General features: G+C 37.2%; 1 protein-coding gene across 4 annotated transcripts in view; it reads right to left on the reverse strand.

Moving 5' to 3' along the window:
- Positions 1-18935, reverse strand: part of Lmln (leishmanolysin like peptidase) — a 62645-nt gene that overhangs the window by 6124 nt on the left and 37586 nt on the right. For 2 of the 4 annotated variants that reach the window (XM_020183310.2, XM_074073366.1), the window contains 6 exons: positions 18444-18520; positions 16527-16637; positions 11187-11319; positions 8600-8759; positions 6441-6571; positions 2113-2323 (listed from right to left, as the gene is read on the reverse strand). In XM_020183310.2, coding sequence (XP_020038899.2) covers positions 2113-2323; positions 6441-6571; positions 8600-8759; positions 11187-11319; positions 16527-16637; positions 18444-18520 — 823 coding nt within the window. Of the gene's footprint in view, positions 1-2112; positions 2324-6440; positions 6572-8599; positions 8760-11186; positions 11320-16526; positions 16638-18443; positions 18521-18935 lie in introns of those variants that run through there. The other 2 variants (XM_074073369.1, XM_074073367.1) reach the window with 2 other exon arrangements.

Consider the following 18935-nt stretch of genomic DNA (forward strand, 5'->3'; position numbering starts at 1 on the left):
CATGCACCTTTTCCCTTTGCTGATTTTGCTTTGTATTCTTTTGCTTTATCCAATCTAAGTTCAAGCAAGTCCTGCGAGTCCTTCTAGTGAACCAACAAACCTGAGGTTAATCTTAGGGACCCCCAACACAAATACTAATTGCCCTAAATTCTCCTCGGTGGGGAGCCGACAGGTGTATCAAATAAGCTGTGTGTGTGTTTGAATTTGGCACAGCCCCAAACTGCAGAAGGGAGCAAGCATAGTTATGCCCAATAAATTGCACGCTTGAATTGGCATAGCCTCAGCTGCAGAAGTGGGCAAGATGCATACAGCTGTTTCTCCTAAGATGTTTACAAGCTGTCACAGGTTTCTCCTTTTCCTGAGGATTATAATGTCATGCTCCCTTCCCCGAGAATAGCCTCTACACCTTGTGTTGGGACTGTACATAATAAACACACTGGAGGTGGAGGGGGCTGGTGTCTCCATCCAATCACCCAGGCTACCTGGCCCCAGCTTTATGTATGTTTGGTCTTCTGTCTGTTGCCTTTTCCAGCATCTCCCTTCGCCCCAGTTAGGTTTCTAGGACTAGCTGGTGCAGTGCATGAGAACCCTCTGCTTAGAGCCTCCTGGGGGATTAAGCCTTCAGGAGCTGGGAAAGAAAGGAAGCTAATCTTAGAAACTTTCACTCGTAAAGTGAAGATAGCTCTCTATTTTTCAACCAGACCATGGAACAGTCAAAGGGCAGTACAGTTCCATTTAAAAAATACTGCTAGTTGAAAAAAAAGCCAAAACATTTCACAATATTTTTATTGTTCATATTCTAAAATGCTGTAATAGAATCATGTAGGTCATTTAAATTGCAGTTTGAATTGAGAATTCAAGACTTCTGCTCTTAGGATTCTTAGTGAGTGGGTTGTGAATCTCAGCTTCAACACCTTTGACTATGAGGAAGGCATTTTTCTCAAGCCAGGCCTTTCACTCTCTTCCTGCTTCTGGCGGATTTAATTGGAATCTGTCTACTTAAAACTTCAAGTTTTGGCCTCAGTTCTACTCTCTTGAGTCTCACAGAATGCATATGAAGGTTGAGCGTCCATAACCTGAAAATATGAATTCCAAAATGCTCCCAAATCCAAAACTTTTTGAGCACTGACATGATGCCACACATGGAAAATTCCACACTTGACCTTGTGTGAACGAGTCACAGTCAAAAACACCAGTCCACTAAAAATACTGTTATCAAATCAGTATCAGGCTATGGATGGTATAAGGTATATATGAAATGTAAATGAATTTTTTGTTTAGACTTGCGTCTTATCCCCAAATTAGTTCATTACAATATGCAAATATTCTGATATCAGAAAAAAATCTGAAATCCAAAACAATTCTAGTCCCAAACATTTCAGATAAGGAATATTCAACACGTAATATCCTTTAGTGAAAAGCCCCTGGTCTTTGACAGTCTAATATCTACTCCATTTTGTGTATGTATTTGTGTCTCCTTGTACCTTTTTCTTTTTTGTGGGTATGTATGTCCCTTTTTGGGTATCTTTTCCAATGTAGTTCCTATTCACCTCACTGGTTATGATACTACTAAAATATATTTAGTTGATGTATTTGATGAGCAGAATTTTGTTTACTCTTAATTTCAAAATGAATACACCCAAGTTTTTTGTGACCCTCAATGAGTTATTTGGTGCGACTAGAGTTTGAACTCAGGATTTTCAAGCTTGCGAAGTAGGCGAGGCACTACTACTTGAGCCACACCTTTAGTCTGTTCTCTAGTTACTTTGGAGATGGGTCTAATGAACTATTTGTGCAGGTTGCCCTGAACCGTGATCTTCCCAATCTCAGCCTCCCAAGTAGCTAGGATTATGTGTGAGCCACTGGTACCCACGCAAGTCAGGTTCTTTACATGGAACATTTCCTCACCCTTGCTATACTGAACAATAGTGTCAAGTTTACCTACCTTTGATGTCTGATAATGGTGGGAAGGAGGATTTTCCCATAGAACTACAATCAGGAAAGAAAAAGCTCAACTTGGTTCCAGAGCTGCCTTAAACAGAATCTCAACACCTTGTACTGACAGTCCCCCGCTTCATTGCCCCTCTTCCCCTGGTCATAGGGAGTACTCACCCAGTGGAAGAGCTCGGGTCAGGTTCACAGCTGGAGGATCTGTTTCTGGCGGACATTGCTCACAAAAGTCCCAGCATGATGGGCAGAGCAGGTTTCCATCATGTATCCAGCCATTCATCTGAATACGGACAGGGAGGACCTGCCCAGCCCGACTACACACATATGAAGTATCTTGGACCCAAACCTTCAGACCTTGGGGAGAACAAGAAACCTTCAAACGGAGGGGGAAATCAAGTCAGTGAGATGCAAGAATAGAAGCTTTCTCCTTCAACTGTAAGAAAATGTTAAAATTTGTGAAAAAATATTAGCTATAAAGCACGATTTGGGAGGTAGGCATATCTTTAACTCATCCAATGTGGGTTTTTTAGGTTCTGACAGCCTTTTACTCTGTGGTAGTAATTCTTGAATCAGGGCCCTGAGCATACTAGGCAAGAACTCTACCTCTTGAGCACTGTGCTTGGTGCAGAAAAGGATACCAAACAAGTCCATAATAGAGTGCTTGCATTCTAGTGGCTTTAATGGAAGATATGGGAATGGGATATAAATCTTTTTTTTTCTAAAAAACGAGCAGCCTACTTATAAAATAAGAATTAAAAATGGTGGAAACAAGAGCAATACAAATTAGAAAGTTTCACGAACAAAATAGCACTCATGTCCTAAGGATGGGTACAGGGTTTGGATCATAGAAGGTAGATGGATCTTACATGCTGGGAAATAATAATGCACGGAGCTCTGAGATGAGAATTATATGAAAGTATGAATAGGAAGTCTTCTTGATGAAGTTCAGCTATTCCCACTGTGAAATTCGGGGGATTAAGGGTGGGCAGATAGGGTTGGTGTACAAGTCATGGCTGAATTAAAATGCAGGAATAGGAAAACCCAAGGAACACAAGGAAGGCCCAAGAATTGCTGTCACCAGGAACCAGGAAGTAAAGGCTACAGTTCGAAAGCTTAGCTGACTAGAGGCTGGGTCTATTTTTGGTGATCTTTAACAGCTTGTTGATATTCAAGAACTAACTGGAAAACAAGTTTGAAGCTCTGAGCGTGTACATTACTATGTGTACTGACCGTTATTTTCACTATCGTGAAGAGTTAAAAAAAAATTACCAGCTTCTATAGAGGGAACAAAAAATCAGAATGACAACAAGAACTAGAATACAAACAGAAAACACCTTTAGAAGTGTGATGGAAAATGATTTTCAAAAAAGAAAGCCATGTCCAGTCAAAGTATTGAAGGCTAGTAGAATATACCACCCCCAAATATGTCATTATTTAGAGTTAAAGACCCTTTCTTCATGAAAGCAGAAGATAATTCCATGTGAAAGATGTCCTCCCTGCTCTAGGATAAAAGAAACATTACTGTGACTGTGACCAGAGAATTCTGTACAATCTTGGTAAAGTAATTACCTTCCATTACCCTCATATCCTTTAGCTACTTTTCCTTAACTGCTTCCTTTTGCTTAACTTATTATAAAAGCACAAAGATCTTATCACTTCTTTAGGTTTCATTTCTTTGTGAAGGCTCCTGTGTCTCATAAAACTTTATTCAATAATTGGTATGCTTTTCTCCTGTTAATCTATCTTCTGCCAATTTAATTCTCAGGCCTGGCCAGAGATCCTGCCTGGGCAGAGGTAAAGTTTTGCTCTCATCAGGTATGATGGTAAGGTGGTGATGCTTTCAGATAAGTGAGGTTTCAAAATTACTCTCTCCCATATATTCCTTTTCAAAATCCACTAGCAGATGTGATCCATCAAAATGAAAAGAGAAACCAGAAAACAATATGACACAAAGCCATGAAGTAGGGATCCAATACAAGAGAGAAACAAAGAAATCTCCTGGATGATCATGACTGGAGCTATCTAATTGAACTATCTAATCCCAATTAGTGTAGGTCAGAGGTTTCCACAGATTTTCTAAAGAAGAAACTGATAAAGACCTAGAATATCTGATCGTATTGGAAAGAGGTAAGACCAACTGGGAGAATAGTTTGGAATTAGATTAGTGTGAAAAAAAGAAACCCCAACTGAATGAAAAAATAGTAAGTTATTAAATCCAGACAAAATAAAATGTTGGGAGAACAACAGAGGTACACTACATGGCTTCATATTTACATAGTCATAGCAATGTAAACACTGAATACATATCTATCTAAATTATCACGAGAGAAAATTAGGGTGCAGCTCAGTGGTACAGCACTTGCCTAGCATGTGGAGGCTCTGGGTTCCATTCCCCAGCACTGTAAAAAAAAAAAAAAAAAGTACCAAGTGAAAGCAGTAAATAAAATTATGTTCTATGATTTCAACTAGGTAAAAATTATGTATTTAATCAATACACCTTTAATGGACTTTATTGGAAAGTGATTGCTGGATTCGAGTTGTCAGATTATAGCTGGAAAATATTTATTCCTATCTTCCGTAAGGGTTAAACTGAATTTTATAATAAATTAAATGGTATATAAAATATATCTCAATAAAGCTGTTACCCAAAAAATGAATTTTATAAGTAACCTTAGTTAAATTTATAGTTACAAAAGTCCATTTAGAGAGTTGGGTGTGGTGGTGCATGCCTGTAAGTACAGTACTTGGGAGGCGAGCCAGCCTGGGCTAAAGAACAAGTTCAAGGTTAGCCCAAGCTACAAAGTAAAGCCCTGTCTCAAAAAAAAAAAAAAAAAACAAGTCCATTTAGTTCTCGCAGATGAAATGGCACAAGGAATGCTAATACTTCATTTCTCAGGGTCACGCTGTCCTTCCTGACATCCCTTAGTAGGGTTGGGAAAATTCATTAACTGATGCCCCTAGATTAAGGACTACTGTATCTTGATCCATTCTTAATAAGATAGCACAGTCACTCAATATCAGATGTATAAGTGAGATGATTAAGAAAATAGTAGTTTGCCCCCTTTGAATTTCTAATTTCAGGGGTGTATGTGTGTGTGTATGTGTGTGTGTTGCTCTGGATCCAATTCAGGGCCTTGTGCATGCTATAGGCAAGTGGTCTACCACTGAGCTCAACCCCAACCAAAACACTATTATTATTATTATTTTTTTTTATTGTTTTATTATTCATATGTGCATACAAACCTTGGGTCATTTCTCCCCCCTGCCCCCACCCCCTCCCTTACCACCCACTCTGCCCCCTCCCTCTCCCCCCACCCCCTCGATACCCAGCAGAAACTATTTTGCCCTTATCTCTAATTTTGTTGAAGAGAGAGTATAAGCAATAATAGGAAGGAACAAGGGTTTTTGCTAGTTGAGATAAGGATAGCTATACAGGGTATTGACTCACATTGATTTCCTGTGCGTGTGTGTTACCTTCTAGGTTAATTCTTTTTGATCTAACTTTTTCTCTAGTTCCTGTTCCCCTTTTCCTATTGGCCTCAGTTGCTTTTAAGGTATCTGCTTTAGTTTCTCTGAGTTAAGGGCAACAAATGCTAGCTAATTTTTTAGGTGTCTTACCTATCCTCACCCCTCTCTTGTGTGCTCTCGCTTTTATCATGTGCTCAAAGTCCAATCCCATTGTTTTGTTTGCCCTTGATCTAATGTCCACATATGAGGGAGAACATATGATTTTTGGTCTTTTGGGCCAGGCTAACCTCACTCAGAATGACAAAACAATATTATTAATCAGTAGTTGGTCTATTAATTCCTCAGAGCTTTTGTAATAAAATTATACATTTTCCCCATTGCAAAGTAATATTTGTTCAAGAACAAAATTACATATTTTTATTTCCATAGGATATATGCCCAGAAGTAAAATTATTATAGAACTTACTAATATATAGCAACTATATGTATTTTTAAACAACAAAAGCAATTGTTCTCAAAGAAATGACAATATTTTCATAAACCACAAGCATTCAAACTATTGACTACATAAAAAGGCTAAAATAAGTTAAAGTAATGATTAGTAAATTACCTATCCAAAAATATATAGGGCTGGAGGCTTGGCTCAAGTGGTAGAGCACCTGACTAGCAAGCATGAAGCTCTGAGTTCAAACCACAGCACTGTTTACCTCATCTAGCAAAAACCCCTGGTCCTCTTTATTACTGTTTATACTCTCTCTTCAACAAAATTAGAGATAAGGGCAAAATGGTTTCTGCTTGGAAGCGAAGGGGTGGGGAGGAGAGGGAGGGGATGGGGGGAAGGGGGGAGTAATGACCCAATCATTGTATGCACACATGAATAAAGGAAAAATAATATAGACAGACAGATAGATGGATAGATAAAAGAAGCACAATTTAGAATACAAAAGCCATGAGATAAATTAATAATTATTAATGAATAATAATTAATAATTGGTACAGTTATTAACAAGCATATGATTTACCTGATAACATCCACTCCCCCAGTCTGGGTAACTCAGCCTCCTCTCACATTTTTCCATGACAAATGCCGATTTCTGAATTAGACAAACTGAATGAGGTCCATATTTTTCAGCACCATAGTTTTTTAAAATTTCTGAAGCAGACCAGAAAAAGTCTCCTCAAAAATGGACTTAGTGCAAAGAACAAGAAAAAAAAAACCAAAAACTGAAGCATTCTGTTTTAATAATTAAAAGTTGAGTTAGGAGGTGGAGGCAGGAAGACCATGAATTATTTCAAAAATCAAACTTATTTAATGGAAATTTTAAATTTAAAAAATTAAGATAAAAAATTCTAAATTCAAACAGTTCTCAGTAAAGGAACTACTTTAAGAAAATTACTATAAATGAGAAAACTACTATATTGGAAACAAAAGAGTAAAACTGGGCTCAAACTATCTAGGTTAGCTATTCAGAGGCCTTGGCACTGAGAATTGCTAGGTGATTAGATGCCACGGTAAGAAATGGCCATCAGTGGTGCCCTAAATGAGGAGTCACCTTCAAGTGACCCATGACAAGGCCAAAGATTTATATAATGAAGGGTTTTTCAGGGTATTGCAATTTTTGCCAGGCTTTCTTGTATCTTCAATGTATGCTGCCTCCTGAAAGTCTATAAATAACATCAGATCTAGTCTCATGCCAAGCACACACCTGCAGAGGTACAGGGTGGAGATAACAACCTCTTCGTTCCAACAGGACAGACAGATGAAACTCTTATGCCCTGGCAATAACGTGTTCACTTTAACTCTGTAACAAGTTTCATTTTTTGAAAGCAGAGAGTTCAGCTAACCCATTTTGAAATAATATATTTTATTTAATGTCAGTCTTGAAAAACCCTAATTTTATAAGTTAAGAAACAAAATGAAAGTCAATGAGACATACTCTGTATTTCTTTTATCAATTTCAAAGTCTTTAAAAAGTATAATGATGAGTATGCCAAACAAGGTTCAGCAAACTACAACCCCATTCTTTACAAATTCTCTGTAACTGCATTCACACTGCTGAAAGCAGAATGGAGTATAGCTACATACATAGACTACATGGAGATGCCTGACATATTTGTATCTTGCTCTTTAAAAAAAAAAAAATTGCTGACCCCAGCTCTAAAAACTAAATGTGGTGATATCTTTGATGAATCCATAGTGCACAGGTCTATGCATTTGTCTTGCTTGAAAGTGGAATTGCTGAATAACTATATCATCATCTTTAGGACATTTATTAAATAGGTAAGTGTTGGGGAAAAAAATGACAGTAGAAATCCAGTTAAATCTGCCAGGCTTAAGAACATGCAGTAAAAACACTATGGAAATTTAAAATTTAAATGACCTAGTCTGTAATAAAGTAGAGAGTAAGTTTAGAGGAGGAGATCAGGTCAAAAATTTTGAAAAGAGACAAACCAGCTATTGCTTTTTTATTAACATATCACATGTGAGAATATTTCTATTTACAAAGCTTGTTTTATGAGCCACAGCCATTATTATGGAATACCCAACTGCCACACTGTTTATTTCTTTGGTGTTTTATTTAATTACATATAGTAGAAAGAAATAAATAATTCAGCAATACATCTTACTGGCCATATTGCAATAGTATAATTTTGAGAGAGAGACATGTTACTGCTAAGTTGCATAAAGTGCAACTTAGTGTTTTTATAAAAATAGCCCTGTACTGGAGGATCTTGCACCAATACTGGTTAACTCACCAGTGAAATACAGCAACATCTTCCTTATGTCTCTAATAAGGTTTTTAGAAAAATGAAATAATAAATGATGAAAGTGCTTTCCAAATGAAGAATCATGCAGATTTAAGGTGTTGCTAAAAGGTACATGTTCATAATGGACTGTGGATCTAATACTCAACAATCCTTTCGAAGTGTGAGACGGAGTTCTATCATTTGCTATACTCATTTAATTTTTAAAACAACTCTATGAAAAAGGTGTTATTATTCATGCAGAGAAAGGTAAGCAAAAGGCAAAGAAAGTTAACTGACTTCTTCCAGATGGTCAGCTGTGGAACGAAAACACAAACTCAGACAGACGGCTTCAGGGACATATACTTACCCACAATTTTATATTGCTGATATACACATATTATGCATACCCACTTCATTTCACTAGACTACTAACCTGGTTGATTCTCCAGTATTCTACAATCTGAGCTGCGCTGAAATTCACCACTTAAATGCCAACTGAATTCCTGACTGAAAGGGCAATAGTCAGCGATTTCTACTGAACCACCATAATAAGGCAAGTCTTCTGCAGGTATTCCACTGAGTTCATCAAAGTACTGCAAAAAAAAAAAAAAAAAAAGAATATATCTACACACCAACATACATATATATCTACAAGACAGGGAGATAAAAATCATTCTGTATGATCAAGACAAAGTCCACAGGCAATTCACAACAGCCCTCTACTATTTTGTAACAGATGGTATTAATGTAGTTTCTCTTCACAAACCGAGCAACACAATAATGTGTGAATATCTAACACTAATACTACTATATGTTATTATGCCACCTGAGGGTTATCTTGAAGTTGCTATAGTTTTAGAAATAAGTGGGATAAGTAAATTTATCTATGAGGATGACAAATTTGATTAATGTTTCATTTTAAATTTTCATTTATCTTTTGGCAGTACTGGGGCTTGAACTCGGCCTTCACCACCAGCCCTATTTTTATGAAGGGTTTCTTCGATATAAGGTCTTGTGAACTATTTGCCTGGGCCTGGCTTAGAACCACAATTCTCCTGACCTCTGCCTCCTGAGTAGCTAGGATTATAGGCATGAGCCACTGGTGTCCAGCTTGATTAATGTTTTAAAAGGATGAAATAGAATTAAACTGAGCAAAAGGAAGAGGTTTTTTTTTTTTTTTTTTCTTTTCAGAGTACTGGGGTTTGAAGTAGTGCTTAGGCAGACACTCTATCACTGGATTCATGACTCTTGCCCTTTTTGCTCTGCTTATTTTGGAGATAGGATCTTGCTTTTTGCCCAGGTCAGCCTGGTTCATGATACTCTATTTTATGCTTCCAGCCATCAAAGGGATGACAGGCACACACCACCACACCCAGCTTTTTTCCACTGAAATGAGGTCTCAAAAAGTTTTTTTCCCAGGGTGACCTGGAAGCATAATCCTCCTTATCTCAGCATCCCCCATAGTTGGGATGATAGGTGTGCACCATCACACACAGCTATTGGTTGAGATGAGGTCCCACAAACTTTTTTCCCAGGCTGGCCTCAAACTGTGATCCTCCTGATCTCAGTCTCCCAAGTAACTAGGATCATAGTGTAAGCCACTGGTACCCAGATAGGAAGAGTTTTAAGAGTTGACACAACATAAAACTAATACATAGAATTAACACACTTTAAATATAAAACACCACGCACGATGAAGCATGTCTATAGCCCCAACTACTGGGGAGGATAACACAGGAGGATCACTTGAGTCCAGCCTGAGTAATAGAGTAAGACCCTTTTAATAAATAAATAAATCCAAAAAAGTGGTTTTATGAGACTTAATTGATATGCTGTTTTGACAATCTTGAAAAAATGCAAATCAAGAAAATAAATGGGATTATATAAAATGTTTTGAACACAAAAGGAACAAAGTGCTAGATAAATTCTAAAACTTTCACCATTTTGCTGGGTGTGGGGGTACATGTCTGTAATCCCAGCAGTTGGGAGGTTGAGGAAGGAGGACCAAGAACTCCAGGTTAGCCTAGATTTTGTAGCAAGAATCTGTCCCAATGTAATCCCAGCTACTAAGGAGACAGAGGTCAGGAGGATCAGGGTTTGAGGTTCGAGGTCAGACTGGGAAAATGGTTTGTGAGATCCTATCTCAAAAATACCCAACACAAAAAAAGGCTGTCTGAGTGGTTTAAGTGGTAGAGCACCTGCCTAGCAAGAGTAAGGCCCTGAATTCAAACTCTAATACTGCAAAAAAAAAAAAAAAATCTGTCTCACAAAAGAGGTTTCACATTTGACATCAATTTACTGAATAATAACACTATGCTTAGAAATACAGTTGCCATCTCATGGTGTCTGAAACACTCCGTGAGGTTATAAATATACATGGGATGTTCAAAATTCAGCACATTAAATTAGCTTCTGATCAAAGGTTCTTTTGTAAATGGCAGGTGGAGCTGAGGCATTTTAGAGATAGCCTGACAACAGAGATTAAGACTGGAGAGCTCATGAATCGAATCTTTTTTAAAGCAGAACTTCCAAATCTTCTAATTAGTTGGATTGGAGTATTTTCTTTAAAGAACTTTGCTTTCTGAGTTAATTGGAGGAATTTAAAGAGGGAGACTTTGGCACGAATTAAAAATAAAACATAGTTTAGAAATAGCCAGGCCTGGTGATGCAAGTCCCAGTACTCAGGAGGCTGTTGAGGCAAGAGGATCAAAATGCAAGGTCAGCCTGGGCTACATAATGAAACTGGGTATCAACAAAACAAAACAAACAACAATTTAGAAATAGATCAAAACGTATTCTAAATAACTCCTGCCATTATTACAAGGCACTGCTAGGTATTTTGCAACTGCTATAGACTAGCACATTAATTTTAAAGAGATTGAGGAAATTTTCAGTTCTTTTTAAACATGGAAAACACATAGAGCCTTATATAGTAATAAATTTAAGACAATTTACTCTTGACTCAAAATGGAGACTATTTTTTAAAAAGCTGACTCAAGTGTGCTTAAAACAAGTGTTACCTGGTACTCTGGTGGTAAAGGTTTAAGGAACTTCTGTAGATTACACACCGCAACTGCTCTCTGGTCCTGTCTGCACGTTAACTGCAGTGGGTTACCTCTGAGCGTGTCACAGTAAGGGCTCAACACCTGCCTCCTGCACACAAAGATAAGCACCTTGTATCAAATTACTTTTCATGCCAACAATTTACTGAATGAGGTCTGTATAGTTTGGTATTAAATTTTAGAACAAATACTACAAGTCCATTTTAGAACTTATCTTTCCAATTATAATCTCAATATATTTTAATAGTTTACAGAAATTAGTAAATTTCTTTTTTTTTTTTTTTTTTTTTGGCAGTATTGGGCTATGAACTCAGGATCTAACGCTTGCTAGGCAGGTGCTCTACTACTTGGGCCACTCCACCAGCTATAGTAATTTCTAAATCAGCTTATAAAGAATTTTTCAAAGAGTAAAAGAAAATGTTTAATATAGATGTGGAAGATAAATGCTAGATGAATTCTAACATTGCACTGTTATTAAATAAAGTCCTACTTATCTTTTCTCTGCTTTTGCAGTAAAATTGAGTTCTGCAGATCTGCTTTGTGTTTTTAATGCCAACAAGTGAAATTCCAGATTGTGCCCTAAAAATCAAATCACCCTAATTAACAAATGGAATCTCAGAAAGAGATGGTGGTAATGTCTCCTCTGCCCTGTAGCTACAAAGAGTGAATTTTGTTTTCTATGCTATGAACTAGTTTAAAGAACTTCATTTGGTGATTTGCTAAACTGGAAACATTTACAAGACAATTAATTTGGTATTACTGTACAAAATGAAGACTATATGAATATTCCTAATCAGTAGCAACTAGTTTTGTTTTTTTCTTAAAAACAATTAGTGATTGAAAAAAGGAGTCTTGAAAATTCTCAAAAGATTAAAATCTCGGGGCTGGAGGTATGACTCGAGCACCTGCACAGCAAGCACTAAGCTCTAAGTTCAAATCCCAGTACCATTAAAAAAAAAAAAGAGTACTTGTCTACTGAAGTGAGGCCCTGGGTTCCATCCGCACATCACAAAATTAATAAAAATTAACCTAACATATTTAGGGAATTACAGCTTTCTCAGATAAAAAATGTAAAATATCTGCTATAGTCTTTAGTAAACAAAGCAGCTCAGTGTAATAGAAAGTAAAGGTCTTGAGTTATCACACAGGTTTGAGTTCAAGTATCAGCTCTAGCCACTTGGTAGTTCTCAACTTTTCTGAACTTTACAAAGTACTCAGTGCCCAGCATATACACACTCTCCATAAATGAAACTTCCACTGTCCACACCACTTTATAAGACAATTTTAAAACTTCCCATGATGAAATTTCCAATGAGGATGACCTGAAGTTCTCACTTTTTCAGTGAATCACATTTCCTTTTTTTTTTAACCTCTAAAACAACAATATATTTATTTCAATAAAAAAATGAATTCTGGCCAGGAGGAGGTGATATTGAGTGGGGCTAGCCTACCTCCTGACTCCTGTCCCCCTACCCTTCCCATTCTCTTTCTCTCCCTTCCCCTCCCCTCTTGTTTTGGCTAAATGAATAACGATGAAGGAAGAGGTTAAATTAGTGATTAAAAAAGTTTCACATATGTGGACATTAGATCAAGGGCAAACAAAACAATGGGATTGGACTTTGAGCACATGATAAAAGCGAGAGCATACAAGGGAGGGGTGAGGATAGGTAAGACACCTAAAAAATTAGCTAGCATTTGTTGCCCTTAATGCAGAGAAACTAAAGAAGATACCTTAAAAGCAACTGAGACCAATAGGAAAAGGGGAACAGGAACTAGAGAAAAGGTGAGATCAAAAAGAATTAACCTAGAAGGTAACACACACGCACAGGAAGTTAATGTGAGTCAACTCCCTGTATAGCTATCCTTATCTCAACCAGCAAAAACCCTTGTTCCTTCCTATTATTGCTTGTACTCTCTCTACAACAAAATTAGAAATAAGGGCAAAATAGTTTCTGCTGGGTATTGAGGGGGTAGGGGGTAGAGGGAGGGGGTGGAGTGGGTGGTAAAGGAGGGGGTGGGGGCAGGGGGGAGAAATGACCCAAGCCTTGTATGCACATATGAATAAAAAAAAAAAAAAGTTTCAAAGTCACAGCTGTCCAAGACTTGTAACCTTACAAATTTTAGAGCAGTACGGTTTAGTAAACTGCCTGCAATGATGGAAGTGCTACGTATTTGTGCAGTTCAACACAGAGGCCACTAATTATATATGGCTATTAACTACTTGAAATATGACTAATCAACTGAAGAACTGAACTTAAATTCTATTTAACATTAATTAATTTAAGTAGTCACATGTGGCTAAGGGCACCATATTGGGCAGTGAAGCTCTAGAGCCATTATCAATGTCAAACAAGGTTTTAGTTGCTTCAAAACAAAGGAATTGGGCTGGAGTTCCAGCTCAATGGTAGAGCACTTGCTTAGCATGGGTGATTCGCTGGGTTTGATCTCCCAAAGCATTAAAAGCATTAAAAAAAAAAAAAAAAAAAGATAGCATGCTTACCTAGCATGTCCAAGGCCCTGGATTCAATCCCAGTGCCATAAAAATGAAAGGAGAAAAAAAAGGGAACACTCTTATTTGAATATGCGTAAATTCGAGATACAAATCAATATGCTTTTCCTATCTCCAAACGATCCCTTCTCACACTGGTTTCCCAGTGATGGAGAGAAAGAGTCAAGTTGATAAAACTCAGAAGTTAAGCACCAGCCCCTGTGCTTCAGAAGGGTCACATTGAAATCTCTAAGATAACTCAGGGACATGGCAGACTAGGATCATGGTGCCAGAAGATGGCCTCTGTCCTGTAATTAATTCTGGACTTTAATTCTTCACAAGTTGGGATACATGACTGCTTATGACACAGGTCAAACATAGTTCTTGAGTCAAATCCTGCCCACAACCTGTTTGTTTTTTGTTGTTTTGTGGTGCTGGGGATCAAACCCACAACTCTGTGCATGCTAGGCAAGCACTCTAGCACTGAGCAATATTGCAACCTGTTTTTGTAAAATGAAGTATTACTGGAACAGGGATATACCCATTCATTTTGTCTCTTGCATAAAAGTTGAGTTCAGTAGTTATAATAAAGACTGTAATAACTCTCAAAGCCTAAATATTCACTCTCTTGATCTTTTACTAACAGAAGTTTTCTGATCATTGCTTATAAGTCAAAGGAAAGGAAAAAATTCAAGGGATCTAGCTTTCTTTTTAAAGAGTGGAAATCCTCTTCTGCTTTTGGCTTAGGTGATCCTATAATTGAAATCAAAAGGGGGACAAACAGAAAAAGAAAATTTTTCCATTGCAATATTAATATCATGCTTCCTTTAGATACTGGAAGAGTTGTTCCCAGTCTTTTTTGCACACTGAAATCACTGAGGATCTCTGAAAAAGAAAAAGAATGCAAGAAGGACCGCCCCCGACACACACCACCTCAGACATTCTGGTTTAATTGGAATGGGGTACAAATTGGACATTGAGATTTTTTTAAAGCTCTCTAGATGGATTTAATTTGCAATGGAATTTGGGAACCATTACTCTGGAAGATGAAATTGTGGTACTGGAGTTTATTAGTGTCCCCTAAAGTGGCTGCTACTGCTTATTAGCAGCCCTTTTTCATGTTAGGATAATAACTCAGTTTTCAGACTCCTTAATAGAAACTGTAAGTGATTGAAATCACTTGGTGACTGAACCCAGGTAAGAGAAGATGAGATTATCTTCTATGACACAAAAGTATCTTTGGGTTAGTGAGCAAGGCACTGGACTTGGAGAGAGAACTTAGAGTTCCAACTCTGTGCCTTATCAGCCATACCACCCTGGGCAAACCACTTGACTTGATTTTATCAGTAAAATAAAGATACCAGTTCTGACTTTGGAAGGTTCCTTTAAGAAATGAGATTATATTCTATTTCAAAGTTCTATTAATCATAAAATGCCAAGTAAATGGAATAAGTCATCATTATTATTACTGCTCTAAAGCAGTGATTCCTAGATGCAGGCCCATAATCTAAACATATTATAGTCACTAGGGAAATATTTTTTTAAATATATAATATAAAAATATTAAGTACCATTTCTACTTGGAAAGTGGCATAGATGTGCTTTTCCTTGTTCTTCTCTGTAAATATAACTAAAAATCCTGGACATAATAAATAAAACAAATGTAAGAAGACTCTGAAAAAGGAAAGAAGGGATTTTAGGATTTGAAGACTGCTGTGGTGGGGAGGTCTTTCACTAACTAGGCAAGAAATCAGCAAGGATATAGTAGGACTTAACAATGCCATCAACCCAAGGACATCATCAACATTTATATAGCACTATACCAAATAATATAAGAATATACATTATTTTCAAGTGCTCATAAAACATATACCAAGTCAGACCCTATCTTGGGCCACAGAACATGCCTCATCAAATTTAAAATAATTGAATTATAGAATACATCCTCCAATTACAATGGAATCAAACTGGAATTCAACAACAAAAAGATAATAGGAAAAACTTCAAATTCTTGGAAACTGAACAACATACTTCTAAATAATCCATGGGTCAAAGAAGTCTCAAAGGAATTTAAAAAAATACATTGAGCTGGATGAGAATAAAACTACAACATGCTGGAATCTGTGGGACAAAGCTAAAACACTGATAGGAAGGAAATTTATAGCACTAAACATACACATTAGAAAGAGGAAATGTCTCTAATCGATAATTTCAAGAGCCTCCCTTCCTTTTCTTCATCCCTCCTTCCCTCTCTTTCTTCCATCCTTCCTTTCTTTTCCACCCATTCTTCCCAACCCCTATACAAGTTTCCTCCCTCCTTCCCCTCTCCCTTCCTTTACTTATTTTTTCAGTGTTGGAGATGAACTTAGGGCCTTCCACAATCGAGGCAATCACTCCACCACTAAAATATATCCCCTGCCTGTTTTTTTTTTTCATACTGAATCAACATTTATATCTAGGTTTATGTGTACAATCTCCAAAGAAAACAGTAAGAATGATTGCATGCAAAATTGTTTGCTATATATTATATATATATTGCACATATTATTCACATATATATGAATTATAAGCTAAATATAAATGTTTATGGTTCTGGCCACCTCACTGGATTCTTAATAGTGTATGATTAAAAACAAGTCTGCAGTTACTTCTTAAATTATTACCAGGCACATATACAAAATTTTCTACACACTTGGAAACTGAACTGCTCAGACCACATTTTTGAAGTAGTTAGTACTGGGCGGCTCAGGATAGAGAACAAAACCAAAAGTGAACTGTATAAAGGAAGATGTGAGGAGATGCGTTCTTACTTTTGTCTCTGCTGATCAATCCAGAATTTACAGCTCTTCATGACAAAGTCACAGCCCATTCCTCGGCCCCAGTCTAACTTCTCAGCCATGCTGTAATTCGCCTTATACCAGCTGTGGAAATAATTCAAAGCACTTCTTACTCCCAGCACTTAAAAGAAACTCTCGGGCTGATGGAGTGGCTCAAGAGGTAGAAAACATGCCTAGCAAGTGTGAGGCCCTGCATTCAAACCCCAGTGTCAGGAGAAAAAAAAAAACAAAAAACAAAACTAAAAGATATTCTAGTATAGCAAATGTGAATCTCACAACAGACACACCAGGACTGTGAGGATTTAGAGGCCACAGGCACAGGGAAGCACCTAGCGAACCCTTGCTGCAGAGTTTCTGCAGCAGGGTTTTGAGGTCTGTCCATGTGAAGGTTCTTTGATATTTGGAAAACATTTCCATTGGAATTTTCAAAATTGACACAAGTAACAAAGTAGAAGGTAGTTACAATGTGAGACATGGGAAAGGAAGACAAGAAAACAGAAAGAGAATGAGAGGAAACAGAAGAGAAGACAATGCACTGAGGAAGAAACATTGGAATTACTAATTGGCTACCCTTAATCTGATTCAGTTGGCTCTAGTTTCTTGTTCTTTTGGCTTCAAATTATCAACATAGGCCCCATATATGTCTAAACACTACCTCATTATAATAAGACAAATAAGTGGGGCACTGTGGTTCACGCCTGTAATCCCAACTAAGGAGACAGAATTCTGGAGGATCAATTTGAAGCCAAAAAGTTAGAAAGACTATTTCAAAAACCAGCCAGGCATGGTGGTGCATGCCTGTAATATCAGCTACAGGAAGGTGTATTTAGAAGGATGCAGAATGAAGCTGGCTCTGGGCAAAAATGCGAGAGCCTCCTAAATACAAGGCCCTGAGCGCAACTCCCAGTACTACCAAAAAAACCCAAAAAGATAAACATAGTGTCCAATACTTATTAAATATTCTAATTTCAGGAAAAAGAAAACAGTGAATACTCATTTTGTTTTTTAACAAATTTAATCAAAGGCAATGAGCCTACTTTTGTTAGTTTTTCTTTGTTTTTGCCTCCTGATTGATTTCTGCACTTCTTCAATTTCCTGACTCCACCCACAAAATACCTTACATTCTCACTTCTCTACTTTCTTCCTGGATTGATAGACAGGAAACTGATTCTCACTTAAGCTAGCTATCTCTTAGTTCTCTAGATCTTACCTACCTTAACTTTAAACTGATCCTCTCCCTCTCTCTTGTTCTCTGGATCCCAACTTTCTTGCACGCTCAGGGAAAAGACTGTGTTAATGACATCCCTTCTTATCTATATATTTCTCTCTCATTAAGCAGACAGATCTGAGAAATTCTTAATCTCTGGGTCAGAAATGACCTGTATATTTTTAAATCCTTATAACTTTTTTCTCCCAAAGTTAAGGCAATGTCAACTATCTTTACGGTTTAAAAAACACCTTTACGACCGACTTTCAAATTTGATTCTATTTTCAAATGTTCCCCAGGCTGTTTGAGAGAAAAATAAGAGGCAATAATGTGTCCACCAAAGCACCGCTGATTTTATTTGTTTGACAAGTAGAGCTTCCGTAAAACATTTCACCAAAACACACTAGTATGCCTTCTGCATATCAGAAAACAAATCTCACAATATCACAGACTTTGTTCTATTCATTACTATACCTTAGGGCCTCAAGCATTTATTCAACGAATGAATGAATGAATAAATGAGTGAATGGAGTTGGTGTAGATAAGAGATAGCAAACTGCACAAAATCCAGAGAATCAGTAAGCACCCTTTGCTTCAGTATAAAATATCAGCATTTTCTTAACCTATAATCTTTGTATTAATTTCTTTTAATAAACAGTACCATATTCTCACAGCTGTCTTACCCAGTGTCCTCCATTAACGCCAGTGTGATTCGAGAGAGGACTCGGTTCTGGGTGTGAGAACCAGTCATTGCTTCATTCTGAAAACCACAAACAGATTTTAATTAGAAGATGACTCTACACCTTCCAGTAATTTCTATGATTCCTCTGATGTGTACTTAAAATGTTTCAAGGAGAAGACAGTAAAATATTCACTCAAAAATGATGAAATACATAAGCCTGAAGCAAAAAGTGAAATCTATTGTGTGCCTCAAATGTCTCCATTCTGAGGAATGGCAGACAATCAGCGTTTAGGACTTTCAAAAGAAAACAAAGATAAATATACAAAAAATCAGAAATACTACTATAAAAACATTATACTCTTTGGGCAAAGTCAAGTGAGTGGTCAAGACAGATGCCCAGATAATTTGGGGTCAGGAGCAACAATTACTTGAATTATATCGAAAATGCTTTTGTAAACCTCAGCCTTGTGATCACAGAGGTATACATTAGAAC

The sequence above is a fragment of the Castor canadensis genome, chromosome 5, assembly GCF_047511655.1.
Source record: "Castor canadensis chromosome 5, mCasCan1.hap1v2, whole genome shotgun sequence".
NCBI lineage: Eukaryota > Metazoa > Chordata > Mammalia > Rodentia > Castoridae > Castor > Castor canadensis.